The sequence below is a fragment of the Nuphar pumila genome, chromosome 6 (assembly GCF_984573655.1).
Source record: "Nuphar pumila chromosome 6, dmNupPumi1.hap1.1, whole genome shotgun sequence".
In the NCBI taxonomy this organism is placed as follows: domain Eukaryota; kingdom Viridiplantae; phylum Streptophyta; class Magnoliopsida; order Nymphaeales; family Nymphaeaceae; genus Nuphar; species Nuphar pumila.
Window position 1 is genome coordinate 88,933,165 of NC_143254.1, and position 23,701 is coordinate 88,956,865.

Genomic DNA, 23,701 nt, shown 5'->3' on the forward strand with positions numbered 1-23,701 from the left:
TTTTTAGTTCTGTGACTGTACCCTCAGAATTGCTTCGGATATATGGTTGAATTCCAACTTTAGTTACACTCACCCTTTTTGGGGTTGATGCAACCAAGAAGTTTTGCTATTTTTTCTCCAAATGTTATTAAAGATTTGTTGATTTTAGTCAAAAGAGCTAGATGACCCATGGAGTTAAGAAGTGAATGCTAACAAAATTTCTTTTTTATATTTCTGAATCTAGATTTCTGTAATTTTACTGGAGTTGTTTTTTCGGTGTCCGCAATCAAAATTCAGTCTTTTCCATAAGAGGATCGGGATGAACATGGATAAGATCGGGATGAACATGGATAAGATGGAGAGTGCTTCCTTATTCGTGCAATTGAAAGATCAAAAGCTGCACTTTTTGTCTAAATCTGGAGAGACTGAAAACCAAAGACAGTGAGCTTGAACCTGTTATTGGAGCTTGAAGACAGTGATTGGGGGGGGGGGGGGGCATTCTTATTTCATTGTGAAGTCACAGTATTTGCCTTGCACCTAAGCTTCCACACTGAAATGGCAGATTTAGTTAGTGGAGCAGTAGTAGGTGCTGTGGTTGCAGAGTTACTAAATGTTGTTTTGAAGGCAGGGAATACCGTTGTGGAGTTTAAAGAGCACTTTGATCGGCTAAAAGCAACACTAGATGCATTGGTTGTTACATTACGCGTGGTTCAACAATTGGATGAAGAACTAACAGACAGCACAGAGATTGATGATCTAGCACTTCAAAGGAAAAAGGATATGTCTCAATTAATAGAGTATTTGAACAATGGCATAGAGTTGATCAATAAGTGTTCCAAGCTGCCCAATCAGAAAATCTGGAAGAAATATAATTATTCCAAGAAATTACATAACTTAGATGAACAGTTGGCAAGGTTTGCACAGATCAATATGCAGGCTGATATGTGGGCAGAATCAAGAACGAGTTCAATAAATATGAGAGAGTTGATCAGGAGGATTAGTAGCATCAGTTTGTGTTCCAGTGTTCAAGGTGGAAGTTTTCCCTACTCTAGTTGTGCCATGCCTCAACTTCCAAGTAACATTGTCGGGTTGCATGCTCCTTTGGAAAAGTTAAAAAGAAAGTTGTTGGGTGAAGATGTGTCTATGATTGGAGTATGCGCACCTGGAGGATGCGGGAAAACGACCTTGGTGACAAAACTCTGTCAAGATGAGGAAGTTAAAGGTACAACTTTATTTTCTGCCTTATATCCTTTCCACTTCTCTTACACCACCTACCTCTTAAACATTAATTCTGTCAGTACAAGCTGACAGTTTTTGCACATAGTGTGCGTGTGTGGGCACATATTAGTAATTTGCACGACAGCATTAAGCTAGCAGATTGACAAACATAAGAGCCATTAATCTATCATAGTATATTAGTAAAAAAGATGAAGAGACGACAGAAAAGTGGAAATATAAAAACAAGGGAAAAAAGTACGGATAGATCTATGCTGCCCATCCCAAACCCTCTCCTCCTGTCAATTTTATAGATTCTCATTAATTGAGCTTTTAGTTATTTGTATAGAGAGAATAGCACATAATGCTTCAAATTTTACAATTATAGAGTTTCTTCCACAACTACAAAGTGTTTGCTTCACATTTTTTGGCAGAATTGGTAAAGTTTGGTCGAAGTTACTCTTTCCTATTTAAGCAGGGGAAAATCGAATGTGAACTGGGAGCAACTGAATTCTACATGGGATATCAGTATTCTGAATAGTATGAAAAAAGAATGCAAGCTTTGAGGTGAAACAATAAAAAAAAATCAAAATAGTATGAAAAATAATGTAAGCTTTGAGAAGAAAAAACAAAAGAAAAGTAACATAATTATTCATCTCCAAGTTTCTGGGTGATATGACTAAACGAACCAGAGACACGAGATTTTCATGCCACTAAGACTATAAAATAAGTAGTAAGAGCTACACTCTATATGTAGTTAATATGCACTAATTCAAGTTATTTCTATAATCCTTCCCTGCTTTCTTAATTGTCAAAGATGTTTCTAATTCTCTATAATTTATATGCATTGAGATTTGAAACTTTATCATCAGACAAACATTTCAGGTTCTCGCATTCTCTATTGTATAGTCCTCTGGAAAGCTCTTTGTCTCCTTGGAACATAATTTATTTCCCTCAAGCTCCGGAAAACTTTCTGTTCTTTAAAAATATGACATCTAAAGCCTTTTTCTAGGGAACATCAAATAACTCCGAACATAATATAATTTTCTATATTAGAAACCAAAATATTATGTTCAGAGTTATTTGTGGTCCTCCCTGTGAAAGAAGGGTACCATAGCTGATTTATGCTGCATTGCTAATTGCTTTTTTTGTTTGACATCTCCAGCCACGTTTCGAAAGATTGTATTTATAATTGTTTCAGAGTCTCCTGATTTGATGGAGATCTATCGGAGACTATGGGCAGAGCTGATCAATGCCTACCAAATACCTGAGTTCATGGATGAGAACGATGCAATTAATCTGCTGGCAAGCAATCTAAACAAGAGAAGGCGAGACCCTGTCTTGGTTGTTCTTGATGATGTTTGGTCTGAAAAAGTTCTTGAAAAGCTTCAGCTCAGGAACGCAGGCTTAAGAACTCTTGTCACATCTAGAATCAAATTTAAACTACTCGATTCAGTTTACACGTTAGAATTTCTGGGACCAAAAGATGCCATGGATCTGTTCTGTCACTGGGCTTTTACCCCTGACCAAGCACTTGATAAAGTGGATGGTGAGCTGGTGAAAGAGGTCAGTATTTGATCTGATTTATTTTTTTTTCTTGACAAAATGCATGCTTACAAAAAAATACATGCAAGCATTAACAGGCTAGTCATAGTCATATATAGCCTAAGTCACACGGACTCGGCTAGGGAGGCACCGCACCCGAGTCGACACGCCCCGACACGGGTGCGGACATGGACACGGCCCGGACTCGGTCGCCGAATCGGACTCGGTCAACGAGTCGAGGCCGAGTCCGTCCTTGTTTTGGACTCTGTCAACATTGACTGAGTCCAAAAATGTCCATTTTTAGTGCAAAAAACAAAGAAAAAATGATCTTTTTATATATATATTTTTTAAAAAATTATATATATATATATATATATATATATATATATATATATATATATATATATATATATATACCATGAGTCTCAAACATAAGCCCCAGAAAAATAAATTTTCGGGGGGCACTGCCCCCCTACGTCGGGGTGAGCCCCCGGACCCCCCTTTCTGCAAGGGCAAAAGTACAATTTGCAAAGTTTGTAAAAACACTCATGCACACACTGAATATATTATTATATATATTTTTAGAGGACAATATCCACATATATGCACACACTGAATATATTATTATATATATTTTTAAAATATATATATATATATATATATATATATATATATATATATATATATATATATATAGCCGAGTCCCCGTGTCCAAAATTTTTAAAATTGCACCGCACCCGCACCCATGTGATATATATTATAACAGATCCATAGAAAGTCATGCACATGCATGTATGTGTAAAAGTATCTCCAATAAGATACTAAGATCAAGACCTTAATATTCTTGATAATAAACCCGGCACGAATGCACAATAAGAACACTTGTGCACAAAAGCACAACTCACAAATAACTCACAAATGCGCAAAGGCATAAAAATAATGGAATCAATTTATTGAGCACTTGGGCTTTGACTCAAAGCCATGAGGAAATACAAAGGGGAGAACCCCTATTTATAACAACACAAGAGGGGCCTTGGAGGGGCTCCACTCATAGACGTTGGAGCCCCTCCAACGGTCACAAATGTGACCGTTGGAGAGGGCCCAACGTCTATGTTAGTGGGCCCCCCAAGGTACCTTTTGGTACTTTACATAAAAGAAAATAAAAGAAATAAAAAAAAACAAAAAGAAAGAAAATAAAAACAAATTTACAATCACATCCATAAAGTGAATGTGCGTAAAACAGAGGAAAAGACTAAACTACCCCTACGGCTAAACAAAAGGAAATATATATTTTATATATATAATAAGTAGATACATATACATATATATTAATATATGTATATGTATTACCATATATATAAAATATATATATTACATTATATGATTATGTATATAATTTAACACCCCCCTCAAACTTAGGGCAGGATGACCGAGAGTTTGCTAAGAAGGAAGTTGAAACACGGAGCACACAAGGCTTTAGTTAAGAAATCTGCCAACTGATACTCGGACGTGACATATGGAAGGTCAATGATTCCTTTGAGGTACGCCTCCCGAACATAGTGACAATCCATCTCGATATGTTTGGTCCGCTCATGAAAAGTGTGATTTTTAGCAATATAAATCGCACTTTTGTTGTCACAGCATAGCTTGGTGGGCCCTTCAATTGTGATTCTCATGTCTTCCAGCAACTGATGAATCCAAACAATTTTCATGGTAGTAGTCGCCATGGCACGATATTCAGCTTCAGTTGATGATAGAGACACCTTTTGCTGCTGCTTGCATCTCCATGAGATCAATGAGTCTCCTAAGAATATACAAAAACCAGTGGTGGAGTGACGGTTATTTGGGTCACCTCCCCAATCAGAGTCAGTATAAGCAATTAATTTTAACTCAGAAGAGGAAGACGGAAAAACTCTCTTATTAATAGTGTGTTTTAGGTATCTCACGACACGTAAGATAGCACCCATGTGAACAGAAGTTGGTGCATGCTGAAACTGACTTGCCGTATGCACCGCATGTGAGATATCTGGTCTGGTGATACTTAGGTACATCAACGATCCTACTAACTGCCTGTAGGGAGTAGGATCGGAGAGAGGAACACCATCATCAATCTTCATTTTAGCTCCTACTATAGCAGGAGTTTCACAAATTTTATCGTCCGTAATACCTGACCTGTCAATAATCTCAGATGCCAGCTTAGTTTGAGACAAAAAATATCCTCTATGAGAGTATGCTACCTCAATACCCCAAAAATAAGTTAAGAAACCCAAGTCAGACATTTCAAACTTATCCTTTAAAATGGATTTTATGCTTTTAATCCCATTAGAATCGCTCCCAGTTATAAGCATGTCATCCACATATAGTAGCAGAATAACAATCCCTGCATTAGATTTTCTAACAAACAAAGCAGTATCAGTAAAGCAGGATGAAAAACCATTATCTAACATTACAGAGTTAAACCTATCATACCAAGCCTTGGGAGCTTGTTTTAAACCATAAAGTGTTTTCCGAAGGCGAAACACTTTTCCTTTAGGAGATTCCATTCCAGGAGGAGCATCCATATATACTTCTTTGTTTAGATCTTCGTTTAGAAAAACATTCTTAACATCCATCTGATAGATGTTCCATTTATTGATTGAGGCAACGGTTATAAGACATCGGACGGTGACCATCCGAGCTACCGGGGCAAAGGTCTCCTCATAATCAATCCCATATTTTTGACCATATCCTTTTGCAACTAAGCGGGCCTTATATCTCTCAAGGGACCCATCACTCTTAGTCTTGACTTTAAACACCCATCTACACCCTATTGCTTTCTTGTCTTTAGGGAGGTCTTGAAACTCCCATGTCTTTGCTTTCTTTAGAGCTTCAAGTTCATTATTCATAGCGACTATCCATTCCGGACAATTTCGTGCTTCCTCGAAGTTCCTAGGTTCTATGTAAGAGTGAATGGCGCTTAGACAGACTCTATATTTAGGCGAAAAGGACTCATATGAAATGAACCTAGAAGGGGGTCTTCTTAGTCTTTCGGTCCTACGAAGGTTTTCTTCACTCGAAGGTGTAGACTCATTATCATATCTTTCGAGGGCACTTCTGAAAGTATTCCTATCTCTACGAGAGTAGGTTATGGGATCTCTATGTGGTTCTTCACTGATATGTTGATGAAGTGTTGAGGACTCAGAATGGGTTTCATTATTACTTAAGTTATTTTGATTTGATTCATCATCACTAGTATCATCATCATCAGTCAATAAATCAAACAAAAATGAATAGTCAATATTCTCGTCATTAGTTTCAAGTTTTTCGAAACCACTAATATTTTCCAAGAAGCTTACATTTCTGGAAACATATAGTTTATCACTTTTAATATCATAACAGCGAAAGCCTTTTTGAGTTTCAGAATAACCAAGAAAGGCACACAGAATGGCCTTAGGAGAGAGTTTGTCATTTTTATCAGTAAGGACAAAACATTTGCATCCAAAAACCCTTAACCTGCTGTAATCAGGTTCTTTTTCGTATAATTTCTCAAATGGGGAAATCTTGTTTAAGTTTTTAGATGGAAGTCTATTTATGAGATAGACAGATGTAAGGGCTGCCTCAGCCCAAAGTTTTTTCGGAATATTTTGTGAAATGAGCAAAGTTCGTGTTGTTTCAATAATGTGCCTATGTTTTCGTTCCGCCAACCCATTTTGTTGGGGGGTTTTAGGACAAGACTTTTGATGAAGAATTCCATAATTTTCAAGATAACTTTTGAATTCATTGGAAAGATATTCGCCACCCGAATCGGTTCTAAGAATTTTTAAATTTTCATTGAATTGATTTAAAACCATCATATGAAATGTTTTAAAAGTTGAGAAAACTTCATGTTTATGTTTAAGAAAATATATCCAACTAAACCTAGTGAAATCGTCCACAAAGATAACATAGTATGAACAACCTCCCTTAGATATCACCGGAGCCGGACCCCATACATCGGAGTGAACAATTTCAAAAGGTCTTGTTGTAAACATGGATCTTTGAGGAAAAGGAAGACTTCTCATTTTTCCAAGAATACATTCATTACAAACAAAATTTTCATTACAAAGATGCTTAATAAAAGGCAAATAAGAGATTTTAACAATGTTGGGATGACCCAATTGAAAAAGTGTATTCTGGATATATATTAAGACCCGGGTCCATTGTATATACAGTTTGAATATTAGGACCCGAGTCTTAAGTATGGTCCATTGTATGTTCTACTTGTTTTTGGTCTTTCGTGTCTGGACATTACACCAGACCCGGACCCTCTGTTCATTTACACTTATTAATACCATGTTTAGGTCACGATTTCATATTATTGAAATCGTGACAGCCGCACCCTTTGTTCTCCTGTTTTCTTCTTCTCTTTTCTCATTCCACAGGTATTTCTCGAACTTTCATGGTATCAAAGCCGAGATCCAGGATCGAAGAGGCTTCCTCAAAGAAGGGTTTCACCAGAACTAGAGGTTTGAGGTTTTAACTCTCTCGTGTTTAATCTCTTCTCTGTGGATTCACGTTTCACGTGAAATTCCCAATTCCATAATCGCACTTCTCTCCTTTATCTCCTCTCTGTGGATTCACGTTTCACGTGAAATCCCTAATCCTCCTCCTTCTTCGTCTGATATACCCAGACCTGATTGCATCTTTGCAACAGATCTGAGGCACTTTTCCTTTTTCGCGTGAAATCCCTAATCCTCCTCCTTCTTCGTCTGATATACCCAGACCTGATTGCATCTTTGCAACAGATCTGAGGCACTTTTTTTTTTTTTTTCTTTGACTGAAATATCAATTCATTCCTAACCCGTGTCTCTATCCTCATTTTTTATTTTTATTCTCACTGTCTTATTTGGTATTCAGGAAAACAGTTGACAGTCCATGTTATTTTACCTGTGCTTTGTCTGTTATTCACTTAATTTTTGTATTGCTTCAACATAAGCCTTATAAAAAAGGGGGAAAAGAATTTTTTTTTTGGGTCTGACAGACTCAGATCGCCAATCTCTTGAAAAGTGACAGCCGAGCAGCAAAAAAAAAAAAAAGGGCCAATACCCTTCTCGGCAACAAACTGAGTATTTCACTTCGTGATTGTTATTGTTAATTTTTTTTTCTTTCTCTTCATGGATTTGCATTCCTCTCAATCGAGCCTTTCTTCGAATTTCCTCAATCAACTTGTTTCCGAAAAGCTAAACACCTCAAACTTTTTGATCTGGAAGAGACAAATTATCCCTTTTATAAGGAGCCAAGGACTCTTAGGTCACCTGGATGGAACCACTCCAGTACCACTAGAATTTGTTACGAGAGAAGAGAAAGATGACAAAGGGGTGTTAAAATATATGTAATACCTATATTTATATATATATATAATATAGTTCTCATTCACTACCCGATAAGGGGTAGTTTTGTAATCTCGCCCAATAGGGGCATTTTAGACTTTTTCCTTTTCTTCTTTTTTCCTTTTTCTTTTTCTATTTTTTCCTTTTTCTTTTTTTGTCTTTTTTTTATTTCTTTTTGTGCATTTAATGCACAGCCATTGGGGGCCCCAACAAAGAGTCGTTGGGCCCCCAACGGTCACAATTGTGACCGTTGGGAGCCCAACGACTCCTTGTTGGGACTCCCAATGGTCCCTCTCTCTTGCTTTTCTCTAACTCTCCCTCACTCCTCTCTTGCCTATAAATAAGTGGGGTCTCCCCCTTTGTAATGTGTGGCTTCTTCAAGCCCTTTTGTGCATTTATAAGATTTTATGCTTTCTAGCCATTATTGGCTTTTGTGTATGTCCTCTTTTGGACTTGTTCTTTGATTTCTATGTGTGAATGTCCATTGTAGGACATACATTTCTTTTCCGCATATTTCATTACATGGTATCAGAGCCTTGGTTGTGCTCTTGATTCATATTGCTAGTTGTCTTGTTTTATCTCTCTTTGTTTGTCCTTCATTCTTGATTATATAATGGAAGGAGAACAAAAGATTGATCTCTCCTTCAAGCTCAATGGTACTAACTACATGATGTGGGCCGCCGCCATGGAGAACAACCTCAAAGGTAAAAAGCTTTGGGGATACGTTATGGGCACCATTAGGGAACCTCAACTTCAACTTACGAAAATTGATGGTGATCAAGAAAAAGCTCTAGAAGGAAATGCTCGCATGAAAGCTATTGAAGATCACCAATCCAAGGTAGAAGATTGGGAAAGTAAGCATGCAAAAATTCTTGCATGGTTCATGAACAACGTGGAGTTAAAGATTTGCGCCAACATTGCTAAATTCCGCCTAGCAAATGAAGCATGGTTCTTTATGAAAGGTATGTATACCCAAAAAGACCTTGCTCGTCAATTCTTCATCCAAGAAAAAATTTGTACCATTAAGTAAGGTGAAATGAGTGTAAGAGATTACTATAGCACTCTTGGCCCTTTGTGGGATGAGCTATCCCTTCTTGAACCCAAATGGGTATCAAGTGAAAATGTTGAAATGAGGAGAGAACAAATGGAGAAAGAACACTTTTTTCAATTTTTACATGGGCTTAGGCCCGAATATGAACAAGTTAGGTCCTCCCTCCTTCATAGATCCAAACCACTTCCATTGGAAGATGCCATAGCCGAAATATGCCAAGAAGAAACACGTCTTGGCATGATTAAAGGAGGAGATGAAGTTCTTGCCGTGTCTAAACCCGGCAATCATATGAAAGCATATAAGCCTCCACACTTTGGGAGGCAAAATAACTATAATGGCAATTATAGGAAAGCCATTTGCCATCATTGTCAAGAACCGGGTCATATAAGACCTAATTGTCCAAAGATAAATGAACCTCCAAAAGGTAAAGTTGCTATTATTGAAGAAATCCCACAAAAGAAGGAGGAGACAATGAAAGGGAAAGAGTCCTTCTCCCTTGCTCAACTATCCGAAGCACTACAAATTCTACTCAAGTCGCCATCAACTTCGGGAGCCGTCATTGCCTCTTCTTCTCCTCCAGGTACGCCTTCTTGGATCCTTGACTCTGGAGCATCTTTTCATATGACCCTTATTGAAAATGGACTATCCAATGTATGTAGCAACTCCAAAAATTCCTTTGTTTCCACCGCCGATGGTACCTCTTTACAAGTTAAAAGTTTTGGAACCTTAGATTTTTCAAAAGATTTTTTTGTGCCAAATGTAAGAGTAGTACCTCAACTTAATTTAAATCTTTTATCGGTCTCCCAAATATGTGATCATGGATGTGAAATCTCCTTCTCAACCAAGGATTGTTCTATACAGGATCTCCAGTCCGGGAAGCGGATTGGGCAAGGTCATAGGAGGGGAGATCTCTACTACATGACCCACTTGAAACTTCCTACTAACTCATTTTGTAATCATCTCCAAGATAAAAATATAGAAACTTGGCATCAAAGACTTGGACATCCAAGCTTCTCAAAAATGTACTCCTTTCCCTTTGGAAAGAAATTTTGTAATGAGAAACATTTTGTTTGCAAGAGTTGTATTTTTGGAAAAATGAAATCCACCCCATTTCCAAAGAGAACATTTGTGTCAAAAAGACCCTTTGAATTAGTTCATTCGGATGTTTGGGGTCCTTCTCCGGTCATATCAAAAGGAGGATACTCATATTATGTTACTTTCATTGATGATTTCACTCGATATGTGTGGATCTATTTTCTCAATCTAAAATCCGAAGTTTTTAACTTCTTTAAAAAAATTCATATGATTGTCAAAAATCAATTTTCAACTAATATCTCCATTCTTCGATCCGACTCCGGTGGAGAATATCTATCAAATGAATTTTAAGAATATTTGGAAACCAATGGAATTTGTCATCAAAGGTCATGTCCTAGGACTCCCCAACAAAACGGTCTAGCCGAAAGAAAGCATAGACACATCTTGGAAACCACTAGGACTCTTCTTATTTCCAAAGAAATTCCAAAATGCTATTGGGCCGAAGCCGCCTTAACCTCCACTTATTTAATAAATAGAATGATATCCTCATCCCTACAAAATATATTTCCATATGAAAAACTTTTTGAAAGAACACCCGATTTTAATAGGTTAAGAATTTTTGGGTGTAAGTGCTTTGTCCTTACACATAAAAGAGATAAGTTATCTCCCAAGGCTATCGAATGTGTGTTCTTAGGATACGGAGAAAATCAAAAGGGTTTTAGGTGCTTCGATCCCAAAAGCAACAAACTATATATATTCAAAGATGTTACATTTTTAGAAAATGAGAACGGTTTTGAGAAAAATAAAGATATTAATGAAAGCGAATATGCTTTCTTATTTGATCTTCTCTCTCAAGAAGATGTGACTCCTCACGAAGAGGATGTTCCTAATGATTTAGAGGATACTCCTCTTAGTAATGTTGAAAATGCAAGTAATGATGTTGAAAATAGGTCCATTCAAACCTATGCTAGGTGTGGTCAAGAAACTCCCATTAGCGCTTTAGAAAAATATTCTCAAAATTCCAACATAGAAGAAACCTCTTTAAGGAGATCTAGCCGGATCTCCAATCCTCCTAATAGGTTTGTTTCCTATGAGTCCCTAACACCTAAATATAGGGCATGCCTAATTGCATTACACTCTTATCATGAACCATCACACTATAATGAAGCAAAAAACATTCCTCAATGGGTTGAAGCCATGAAACTTGAACTTAGTGCCCTTGAAAAGGCTAAAACTTGGGAAATAACCTCATTACCCACTGGAAAGAAGTCTATTGGATGTAGATGGGTCTTCAAAATTAAAACTAAAAGTGATGGGTCATTAGAACGTTATAAAGCTAGGTTGGTAGCCAAAGGATATGCTCAAGAGTACGGAATAGACTATGAAGAAACCTTTGCTCCCGTAGCTAGAATGACTAGTGTTAGGACTCTTATTGCGGTTGCATCCGTTAAAAAATGACCTATCTATCAATTTGATGTTAAGAACGCATTTCTTAATGACGAACTAAGTGAAGAGGTCTATATGGATCCTCCACCAGGAGTATCTATTGGTGAAAACAAAATTCTTAAACTAAAAAAGGCACTATATGGGTTAAAACAAGCTCCGAAAGCTTGGCATGACAGATTTAGTACTGTAATGACTAGCTTAAATTTTCGTTCATGTTATACTGACACTGCGTTATTTGTGAAAAGTGCAGGGTCCTCTGTAGTTATTCTACTACTATATGTTGATGATATGATCATCACTGGAAGTGATGAGCAAGGAATCCATGATATTAAGAAAATTTTAAAAGAAAATTTTGACATGTCTGACCTTGGTTTCTTAAGATATTTTCTAGGTATTGAAGTTGCATATTCACCTCGAGGGTACATCCTCTCTCAGATGAAACTTGCTGCTGACATCTGTGCCAAGTCTGGAATTTCGGATGATAAGAAGACAGAAACCCCTGAGGTTATCAATGCAAAGCTGAGACTGGAAGATGGGACACTTCTTGAGAATCCTACTCCCTACCGTCAACTCGTTGGGTCTCTGACATACTTATCCATCACTCGGCCAGACATAGCTCATGCAGTTCACTCCGTCAGTCAGTTTCAACATGCACCTACAACTGTGCACATGAGTGCAGTCTTAAGAATTGTCAGATATATTAAAAACACCATAACTAAGGGAGGTTTTCTTTCCTCTTCATCATCCCTTGATTTAATTGCTTATACAGATGCTGATTGGGGAGGAAATCCCAATGATAGAGTCTCAACCACTGGTTTTTGTGTTTTCCTAGGTGACTATGATTTCTTGGAGATGCAAGAAGCAGCATAAAGTATCATTGTCCTCAACTGAAGCGGAATATCGTGCAATGGCCACTACAACCACGGAGCTTGTGTGGCTTAGAAGTCTCCTCTGTGATATGGGCATCGTCATCTCAATTCCTTCGAAGATGTGTTGCGATAACAAGAGTGCTATCTATATTGCAAGCAACCACACCTTCCACGAGCGTACTAAACACATTGAGATGGATTGCCACTATGTTCGAGATGAATACCTAAAAGGAACCATAGCACTGCCCTATGTCACATCCGAGTACCAGTTGGCGGACTTTTTCACCAAAGCTCTTGCTGCTCCTCGTTTCATGTTTCTTCTCAACAAGCTTTCCGTTGTATCCCCGTAAAGCTTGAGGGAGGGTGTTAAAATATATGTAATACCTATATTTATATATATATATATATATATATATATATATATAATATAGTTCTCATTCACTACCCGATAAGGGGTAGTTTTGTAATCTCGCCCAATAGAGGCATTTTAGACTTTTTCCTTTTCTTCTTTTTTCCTTTTTCTTTTTCTATTTTTTTCTTTTTCTTTTTTTGTCTTTTTTATTTCTTTTTGTGCATTTAATGCACAGCCATTGGGGGCCCCAACAAAGAGTCGTTGGGCCCCCAACGGTCACAATTGTGACCGTTGGGAGCCCAACGACTCCTTGTTGGGACTCCCAATGGTCCCTCTCTCTTGCTTTTCTCTAACTCTCCCTCACTCCTCTCTTGCTTATAAATAAGTGGGGTCTCCCCCTTTGTAATGTGTGGCTTCTTCAAGCCCTTTTGTGCATTTATAAGATTTTATGCTTTCTAGCCATTATTGGCTTTTGTGTATGTCCTCTTTTGGACTTGTTCTTTGATTTCTATGTGTGAATGTCCATTGTAGGACATACATTTCTTTTCCGCATATTTCATTACAGTAAGTTCAATTGTGTATGTTAAAAATGTGGAGTATCTCAACTGGGAAAGGAAAGATCAGTCAGTGGTTGCATATATCACTTCTACCCTGTCCCAAGAGGTCCTTGTTGCCATTCCTGACAATTGTACAGCCCTGCAACTCTGGGAGAGATTGGTTCAGACGTATTCACAAGTTTCACAGGCGAGGATGGTTTTTCTCAAGAGGGAATTTCAGATGCTAAAAAAGGGTTCCATGACCATCATGGAATATCTGAACAAGATGAAGACTATCACAGACCAGCTAGCAGTTATAGGATGTGCGGTAAGTGACAGTGATATGGTGCAACAAACTTTGAGTGGATTGGGATCTGACTACCATATGATCGTTACTTCACTATTGTGTCTACCTGCTCTTCCTACCTTTGATGAGTTACGAGCTAAATTAATTCAGTACGAAATGACTCTGAAGGGTTTTTTTGAAGAAACTCATGTTCATAAAAATTCCCAAGAAATTCTTGTCACAGGGGTGACTTACGGCCGAGGAAGAGGACGAGGGGGGGCAAGGGCGAAGTGGACACGGGGGACGTGGTTTGCTCCCCACTCCGAACATGATGACTCATGCACAGGGACAAAGATCCATCCCCACTTGCTTCCTTTGTAACAAAAGGGGGCATATCAAGGCGAATTGTTGGCACAATCTAGAAAATAAAGGAAAGGCTTCACAAACAGAACCCAAAAGAAATTTCACCAATATCAGAGACAGTGGAGAGATTAAAGACCCGTTGATATCCGTCTTGTCAGAATTGAAATTGAAGCAGAAAGATCAAGGCGCTTGGTTCGTTGACTCAGGGGCAGCAACTCATGTGACTGGTGATGCAGGGAAACTTTCCAACCCTATTCCTTATTTTGGTGAAAGTAAAATTGTCACTGGCGATGGATCCCACCATCCTGTTTCTCATGTTGGAAACACTGTCATTCCCATGTCACATTCCACCCTTGAACTTTCTGATGTTCTTCATGCTCCCAACATCAAGAAAAATATTGTCTCTGTTTCCAAACTTATTGATGATAATCATGCTTCAGTTGAATTCACTCCCTTCTCTGTGCAGGTCAAGGACCTTCGCACGAGGGAAACATTCGCTGAAGGAAAGAGACGAGGCAATATGTATGTCTTTGAAGAAGCTCCATGTCATTTTGTCCCCCCTGCTCATCTGGATTCAAAGTCTTCATTAGAGTCGTGTTATTCCTCTTCTGCAAATGTTTTTAGTATTTCTGAATGTAATAAGCCTTTCTTATGGCATAGTCGATTAGGACATTGTGGGAGTCATTTTATTGAGAAACTTGTCTCGAATAATCTCATCCCAAAAGAAAGTCTCAATGGGAATGAGAAAAGTCAGAAGTGTTCCAGTTGTCTTTTATGCAAAAGTCATGTATTGCCCTTTCATTCTATTAATAAGAGAGCTTCAAAACCTTTTGAGATAATTTGTTCTGATGTATGGGGACCAGCCCCAATTGTCTTTGGATCTGGAAGCAGATACTATCTAATCTTTGTTGACAGCTATTCTCGATACTTCTGGATATATTTCATAAAAAATAAGTCAGAAGTTTTCCTTTTGTTTCAAAATTTTTTTTCCTTAGTAAAAAATCAATTCTCTGAGTCTATCCAATTTTTCCAATGTGATGGAGGTGGGGAGTTCAGCTCTAGTGATTTTATTTCTTTCCTTCAAAATAATGGGATAGGAAGAAGGGTGTCCTGTCCACACACCCCTCAACAAAATGGGATTGCTGAGCGAAAACATAGGCATATCGTTGAAAGTGCCATGAGTATGCTTCATGACAGTAATCTTCCCATCAATTTGTGGACAGAAGCTTTTCATTCTGCCGTACATGTGATAAATAGACTGCCTATGGTTGTTCTGGAAAATAAGTCCCCTTATTACTGTCTTTTTGGAGCTCATCCTAATTATCATGATTTGCGTACCTTCGGATGTGTTTGTTATATGCACATTGATCGGTCCTTGAGAAATAAATTTCAGGATAAGGCTCAAAAGTGTAGATTTGTGGGATACGCAGACGACTACAAAGGATATAGGTGTTATGATCCAACCAACAGGCGCATCAGAATCTCAAGGAATGTTGTTTTTGATGAGCAAAATTTTGATCACAGAGTCAACACAACGGACATGCCATCTAACCCAACTGAAGTTTATTATCCTTGGTTGAATTCAAAACTTTTTACCAGTTCCAATGAAGACTGCCCTCCAGATTGTGTACAGCAAAAAGAAGGAATGTTTGAAACCATCGGGACATCGAGATCACAGAATGAGGAAGAAGTATCATCATCTGTACCGAGCAGATACAAGGGCATTTCCTATTCTAGACAGAGAATGAGAACATCAAGTCATCTAAATCCCGTCTCAGCAACCGACCCTACTCCTTCTCATACCCTTGAAGTTAGGAGGTCAAATCGCATACGACATCCTATTGATAGATGGGTGAGCTACAACAACTTTTCCTTGGACTTTCAGCTGTTTTTAACAGCCCTCAATAAGGAAGATGAACCTATTATGTACTGTCAGGCAGCTACTTCTACCAAATGGGTAGAAGCCATGAATGATGAAATGCAATCCTTACATGAATGTGGAACCTGGGAAATTGTTCTCAGACCACCTGATAAAAATGTTGTCGGATGCAAATGGGTCTACAAAATAAAGTATAAACCAGATGGAACCATTGAACGATACAAGGCAAGACTGGTGGCAAAGGGGTTCACCCAAGAAGCAGGACAAGATTATGATGAGACCTTTAGCCCGGTGGTGAGAATGGGAACGATTCGAATCATTCTTTCCCTGGCTGTTGAACATGGATGGAAACTGAGTCAGCTTGATGTAAAAAATGCGTTTTTGCATGGGGATTTGAAGGAGGAGGTCTATATGGAACAACCTCCTGGATATCAAGAACAAAACTGTAAAAGCCATGTGTGCAGGCTAAAGAGAGCTATTTATGGTCTAAAACAAGCATCTCGTTCTTGGTTTGACAGCTTCTCGCTTGAGATTCAAAAGCATGGATTTTCACATTCCCTACTGGACTACTCATTATTCATTTTTAGAAGTCAGAATGTGACCACCCTACTGTTAATCTATGTTGACGATATTGTCATCACAGGAAACTCTGAAGCTCACATCAAAGAAGTAAAAATCTTGCTAGGCCAGAGGTTCAAAATGAAAGATCTTGGTGTCTTGCGTTACTTTCTTGGTGTAGAAGTTGACAGCCAGGCTCATGGTTTGACTCTCACTCAGCACAAGTATACAGTAGATGTTCTCAGTAAGGCAGGTATGAAAGACTGCAAGCCTCTAGGAACTCCAAGTGTGCTTCACCAAAAACTTAGCATTCATGATGGAGACCTGTATGAGGACCCCACCAGATATCGCAGTTTAATAGGGATGTTACAATATCTCACATTCACTCGTCCTGATATTGTTTATTCAGTTAATCAAGTGTCTCAGTTTATGCATGCACCACGTACTGGACATATGGAAGCGGTTAAGAGGATCCTTAGATATCTGAAAGGAACCATTGGGGACAGATTGATATATTCACCACAATCATCTGGCAGCAAGGATAAGCATGAACTTACTGTATATTGTGATGCAGACTGGGCAGGAGACCCTGATGAACGAAGATCTACATCGGGATATTGTGTCTTCATTGGTAGAAATTTAGTCTCTTGGAGTAGCAAAAAACAAAAGGCTGTCGCTAGATCAAGCACTGAGGCTGAGTATAGATCCATGGCTGCCGCTACTGCCGAAGCCACTTGGATCAGACATCTACTAACTGAAGTGGGAGAAAAGATATCTCACTCTACCTTGTTGTGTGACAATCAAAGCGCCATCAACATGTCATTCAATCCCGTACATCACAGTCGTGCTAAGCATATTGAGATCGACCAACATTTTGTGAGACAAAAGGTTGAAGAAAAAGAGATCGAACCTGAGTTCGTCAATACTGAAAGACAAGTTGCAGACATATTTACAAAGGGATTGACAAAAGATCGTTTTTGGTTGCTTAAAGGCAAGTTGTTCATGGTCCAAAACCATGATCAACTTGAGGGGGGTGAAAAAGTGTATTCTGGATATATATTAAGACCCGGGTCCATTGTATATACAGTTTGAATATTAGGACCCGAGTCTTAAGTATGGTCCATTGTATGTTCTACTTGTTTTTGGTCTTTCAGGTCTGGACATTACACCAGACCCGGACCCTCTGTTCATTTACACTTATTAATACCATGTTTAGGTCACGATTTCATATTATTGAAATCGTGACAGCCGCACCCTTTGTTCTCCTGTTTTTTTCTTCTCTTTTCTCATTCCACAGGTATCTCTCGAACTTTCACCAATCTCTTATGCCATACATGAATATCTTTGTTTTGAGCAACATTACAAAATTGATTCTTGGGAATTTTAAGAAAACCAACATAGTAGAGGTCTCCTCTCCTAGAGCCTTCCCCAATCAACTTCCTGGACTGGCGATCCTGTATCCAACATTTATCAGAAGAAAACTTTATATCGCAACCATGGTCCGAGAGTTGAGAAACGGAAAGTAAGTTTAAGTTTAGTTTTGGTATAAGACGAATTTTTGGGATAAAGAAGTCTTGTTTTTCAAAATTGCCCATTCCTTTAATTTCAAGAGGTGTTCCATCCGCCGTTGAGACAAAAGATGGAAGAAAATTTTTAGAATAATCAGAAAGAAAACAAGGACTTGGAGTCATATGAAATGAAGCACCGGAATCAAGGAGCCAAGATGTCTTACCGAGAGAGGATGAGGATGATATAACGGCTCCAGAAAGGCCTCCTTTGAGAATAGGTTGAAGAGCATCCATAATTTGTTGAAGCGAAAGAGACTCATTTGATGACGAAGGTCGTTCCTCTGATTGAGATGCTAAAGCCGCGGCAAGAAATTTCTTCCATTTGGGACAAAGGGGTTTGATATGCCCCGGTTCTTTACAAAAATGGCAAGTTAATTTGCTATAGTCTCTCTTGTCATATCGATCATTTCCTCCTTACCCTTGATTTTTGAAATGGGGTGGTTTGTAGGTTTTCAAATTATTTCCGGGTCTTGACACGGCATTAACCACTTCATAATCACTTTGAGAAGGTGTAGCAAGGATACTCGGGTTATTTTTACTAATCTCCATACGTGTTTCTTCACCACTTAGCTTGGTGATGACATCTTCAATAGAGGGAGATGTCAAAGCGGATAGGAGAGAGGACCGAATTTGCTCAAATTCGGGTCTAAGACCATTTAGAAAGTTGAAGAATCGATCTTCCTCTAGTTGCTTGTGTCTTAATTCAATAGCTTCTCCGCTCCATTTTGGTTCGAGCATAGCAAGCTCGTCCTAAATAGATGATAGTTCGGCAAAATATTCCCGAATAGACAAATCATTTTGTTGAAGAGTCAAAGCTTTCTTTTGGAGATAATATTTGTGAGATAAGTCCCTTGAAGTATACATTTTTTCAAGGTACAACCAAGCTTCCGAGGCCCTTTTAAACTTAATGATGTTGGCATTGATCTTGGTTTCAACGGATGAAAAAATCCAAGATAAAATTTTGAAATTCTTCATTTCCCACTCATCATGCTTTTTTGGATATTCTTCTAGGGCCTTTTGTCTATCTTCACCTTCAAGAATCTTAATATCCCCTTTCTCTATGATAGAAAGTTTGGGTTCGGGTTTCGATATGGAACCTTGAACGTATCCCCAAAGGCCTTTCCCTTTGATATGGGCTTCCATGTTGCCGGCCCAAACATGGTAGTTCGAACCACTAAGTTTAAACCCAAGGGAGAAGTGGGAGTCTTTTTCACCCATTAGAGAGGTAAGACGATAGAAAATAATGCGTACCTTAAAAGTTTTTCAAACTTTTCTTGACAAAAGTTGCTTCTAAAATATTGCCCGAAGTAGATGATTTACTCCAAAACTTCACTTACTTGAGGGCACGATTTTTGAGGTACTTCACAAGTGGCGGTATGCACGATCCTCCTTCTTCAACGAGGCTCTGATACCATGTAAAAGTATCTCCAATAAGATACTAAGATCAAGACCTTCATATTCTTGATAATAAACCCGGCACGAATGCACAATAAGAACACTTGTGCACAAAAGCACAACTCACAAATAACTCACAAATGTGCAAAGGCATAAAAATAATGGAATCAATTTATTGAGCACTTGGGCTTTGACTCAAAGCCATGAGGAAATACAAAGGGGAAAACCCCTATTTATAACAACACAAGAGGGGCCTTGGAGGGGCTCCACTCATAGACGTTGGAGCCCCTCCAACGGTCACAAATGTGACCGTTGGAGAGGGCCCAACGTCTATGTTAGTGGGCCCCCCAAGGTACCTTTTGGTACTTTACATAAAAGAAAATAAAAGAAATAAAAAAAAAACAAAAAGAAAGAAAATAAAAACAAATTTACAATCACATCCATAAAGTGAATGTGCGTAAAACAGAGGAAAAGACTAAGCTACCCCTACGGCTAAACAAAAGGAAATATATATTTTATATATATAATAAGTAGATACATATACATATATATTAATATATGTATATGTATTACCATATATATATAAAATATATATATATATATTACATTATATGATTATGTACATAATTTAACAGTATGCCCATGAATGGCAGTTTTATGTCTGTTCACTATCAGGTGCTTGAGACCTATTCACATATTTGTTTTGTGCCTGCACACCATGCACTAGTCACTTACCTGGATGGTCTTCTGCCAGTTTTAGCACCATGCACTTCCATGTGCCCACATGGGTTCCCGTTGACCCTTATCTCTTCCAATAAGATGATGCCTCTAATCATTACATTGCAGATAGTGAAAGGCTGCAAAGGTCTCCCATTAGCACTAAAAGTGATAGGAAGTTCACTGAGGCAGGAACCCATGAGAAAATGGCATATGACAGAACAGATGCTTAAACAAGGAGGCCAAATTTTTGAGGAACACGAAGATCTCCTAAAGTGTCTGCGCACCAGCTTAATTACCTTGAAGAAAGAACTTAGAGTGTGTTTTATGGACCTGGGTTCTTTTCCTGAGGATGAAAAGATACCTGCTACCTCCGTCGTTGACATGTGGGTTGAAATCCATGACCTAAGCGAAGATGATGCTTATGTTGCTCTGCTTGAACTCTCCAGCAGAAATCTTGTCACACTTGTCGAAAGAACACGGTAGGCTTCTAGCCTTATGCAGCATTACAATCTGAAGTCTTCTCTGTTAATTGTGATTTTTCAATGTCTTCATAGGGATGCAGCAGGGGACATAGATGGCAGCTTTAGTGACCTCTTTATTATTCAGCATGATCTGCTGAGGGAATTGGCCATCTATACTAACCAGGTGAATGATGACCACCAGAACACAAGGCTCTTCATGAGGCAAGCAGATCTTTCCCGACAAAAGGATCAAACATCCCTAGCTCAGATTGTTTCCATAAGCACTGGTAGGCATGAGAAAGCTACACCTAATTTTGCTGATTTTTTAAGTGTATCACAAATTGCAATTATATTTGATATTTATGCAGGTGAAAATGAAATGGCTCCCTGGAACTGGTTTGATATGTCACTCCCTCATGCTGAAGTTCTTATTCTGAACTTCTCAGCCGATTCATATTGCTTGCCTCCATTTCTGGAGAGAATGGAAAACCTCAAGGTTTTGATTATTGCAAATCACAGCTTGAACTATGCAAAAGTGAGTGGCCTTCCTGCAATAGGCTCTCTGAAAAATCTCCGAAGAATCAGGCTGCAGAAGATATCGGTCCCCGTTCTCTCTACATTTACAGAGCCACTGCCAAGTCTGCTGAAGATATCAATGGTGCTTTGTAAGGTTAGCCAAGACAGTAATGATTTAGCGCTGGATATCCCGAGCATCCTTCCTCTGGTGGCAGAGCTAGAGTTTGACTATTTCAACGGTTTAGAGACATTACCTCTGGGAATATGTGATCTTACCAATCTACAGAAACTGAGCATTACAAACTGCCCTGATTTAATTGAGCTGCCTGAGAGAATTGACTCGTTAAGCAGATTAAAGGTCCTAAGGTTGCGTGCTTGTCATAGTTTGGAAGGCCTACCAGATTCAATTTGTAAGCTCAGAAGTCTCAAGATTTTGGATCTGTCTCACTGTTCAAAAATTGAGGATTTCCCAGATGAGATTGGCCAACTTCACCGTTTGGAAAAGATTGACATGAGCTGGTGTATAGGCATGACGAAACTGCCTGTATCAGTAACACAGATGAAATGTCTTAAAGCTGTTGTCTGTAATGAGGATACTGCTCTTCTATGGAAGCCTTTTGAGCATGCTCTCGGGAAAGAAATTATGCAACTGCGTAAAGAGGATGTGAACTTGAAATTTCTTATCTAGTGAGCTGGATTGTAAATCAAGTCTCGGTTCATCCATTTCTCTGTACTTGTGGAAATTCAAAAGTTCTCCTTCATTGATTTGTTTCCTATGAATTTTAAATTACATCTGAAATAGCTTTATCCCATTTTCTATGCAGCTACTTGAATGTATTACATTGTCATAAGGACATGGATATGCACGCCTAGGCAGTTACATGTAATAATAAAAATGTTAGGCAGTTTTTTGTATACAGCAGCTAGCTTTGGCAGCTTTTTGTAAATTACTCTTTTACATTTTTACTTTTTTCTCGTAGTTTTGTTGTCTTTATTTTATATATATACAGTCAAACGCTCTCCTTGAACTTCCTTGTTGATGTTACAACTAGTTGCATCACTATCTCAAGAGAGGGTGGTGTATATTCACCCCCGATGATTCACTGAATCCCACGTCTGTGTTTGGGGCTTTGAATGAGCACCACGTATACAAGCACATGGGGCTCGTATTCCCGTGTATGTTGACATAACTTTGCATCGGACTCTGGTGTTGTTGCAAAGACTTAAGTACCCTTTCTTGCTATTCTTCTCATAAAGTGATGGTTTGAGAAAATGACAAAAATGCCCTTCATTCAAAAAAGAAAAAACAAACAATTCAAAAAAAACACAAACATGTCTTCCATCTAGAAAGTCGAGGATGATGTTGACTCTTCAAAGTCTTCTTCTTCTTTCTCCGTTCAAAAAAAGGACAAACATGTCCTCCATCCAGAAAGTCGAGGATGATGTTGACTCTTCAAAGTCTTCTTCTTCTTTCTCCATAAAACACTGTAAAACCCTCTCTCTCTCTCTCTAGAGAGAAGAAATCAAGGGAGGCAAAGAGTTCTCCCTAGAGAAGGCCATGAACATCAACCCTCTCACTCTCTCTCCCTTCTCTCTCTATTTCTGTGCACATCCAACAGACGATCCTACATTGCTCCATCGTCATCTTCTCCTTCTTCATTCTCCGTAAAACACTGTAAAACCCTATCTCTCTCTCTAGAGAAGAAATCAAGGGAGACAAAGAGTTCTCCCTGGAGAAGGCCATGAACATCAACCCTCTCACACTCTCTCTCTCTTCTCTCTCTACTTCTGTGCACATCCAACAGACGATCCTACATTGCTCCATCGCCATCTTCTTCTTCTTCTTTCTCCGTAAAACACTGTAAAACTCTCTCTCTCTCTCTAGAGAAGAAATCAAGGGAGGTAAAGAGTTCCCCCTGGAGAAGGCAATGAACATCAACCCTCTCACTCTCTCTCCCTTCTCTCTCTACTTCTGTGCCTGATTTAAAGTTTTTGCCCTTACAGGAGGGGGGTCCGGGGGCTCCCCCCCGGCGCGGATCAGCGGGCGGGGGTCCAAGGGGGGCCGCCCCTGGCGGGGGCTCGGGGGGCAGTGCCCTTAGGACCAAATTTTTTTTGGGCCTTCCAACAACAATTTGTAGTATTATCGAGCTTTCCTACAGCAATTTGTAGTATTTTCGGGTCTCCAACGAAACGCTATAGTGATTTGCGGAAGACACTACAAATCGCTATAGCGATTTGTAGTGTCTTCCGTAAATCGCTATAGCGATTTGTAGTGTCTTCCGCAAATCGCTATAGCGATTTCTAGTGTCTTCCGCAAATCACTATAGCGATTTGTAGTGTTATTCAGTAAGCAAATCGTTGTAAATCGCTACCCGAATTAGGACAAACTTGTCAGGGTCATATCTCCCTAACCGGAGGTCATATTTCAAATCCGTAAAAAGTGGTGTCTTTGTTATTGAGTCTAGTTTATTTCTGTAAATTTTCAACGATTTATATTGTCATTTCATTCCTCATTTTAACTAAAAACCAGACTCATATTATTTTGTGTTATTTGAGTTGCACAACACCATTCTCGCTTG

At 38.8% G+C, this 23,701-nt stretch overlaps 1 protein-coding gene across 1 annotated transcript; it reads left to right on the forward strand.

Annotated features, from left to right (window-relative positions):
* Window positions 1-223: 223 nt before the first annotated feature.
* LOC149835085 (putative disease resistance protein At5g47280) lies at window positions 224-22,037 on the forward strand. Its single transcript, XM_090010394.1, has 5 exons — window positions 224-1,201; window positions 2,360-2,760; window positions 20,272-20,624; window positions 20,700-20,893; window positions 20,975-22,037. Exons 1-5 carry the CDS (start codon window positions 535-537, stop codon window positions 21,808-21,810), a joined length of 2,451 nt encoding a protein of 816 aa, XP_089866520.1. The 5' UTR covers window positions 224-534; the 3' UTR covers window positions 21,811-22,037.
* The last annotated feature ends 1,664 nt before the right edge of the window (window positions 22,038-23,701 follow it).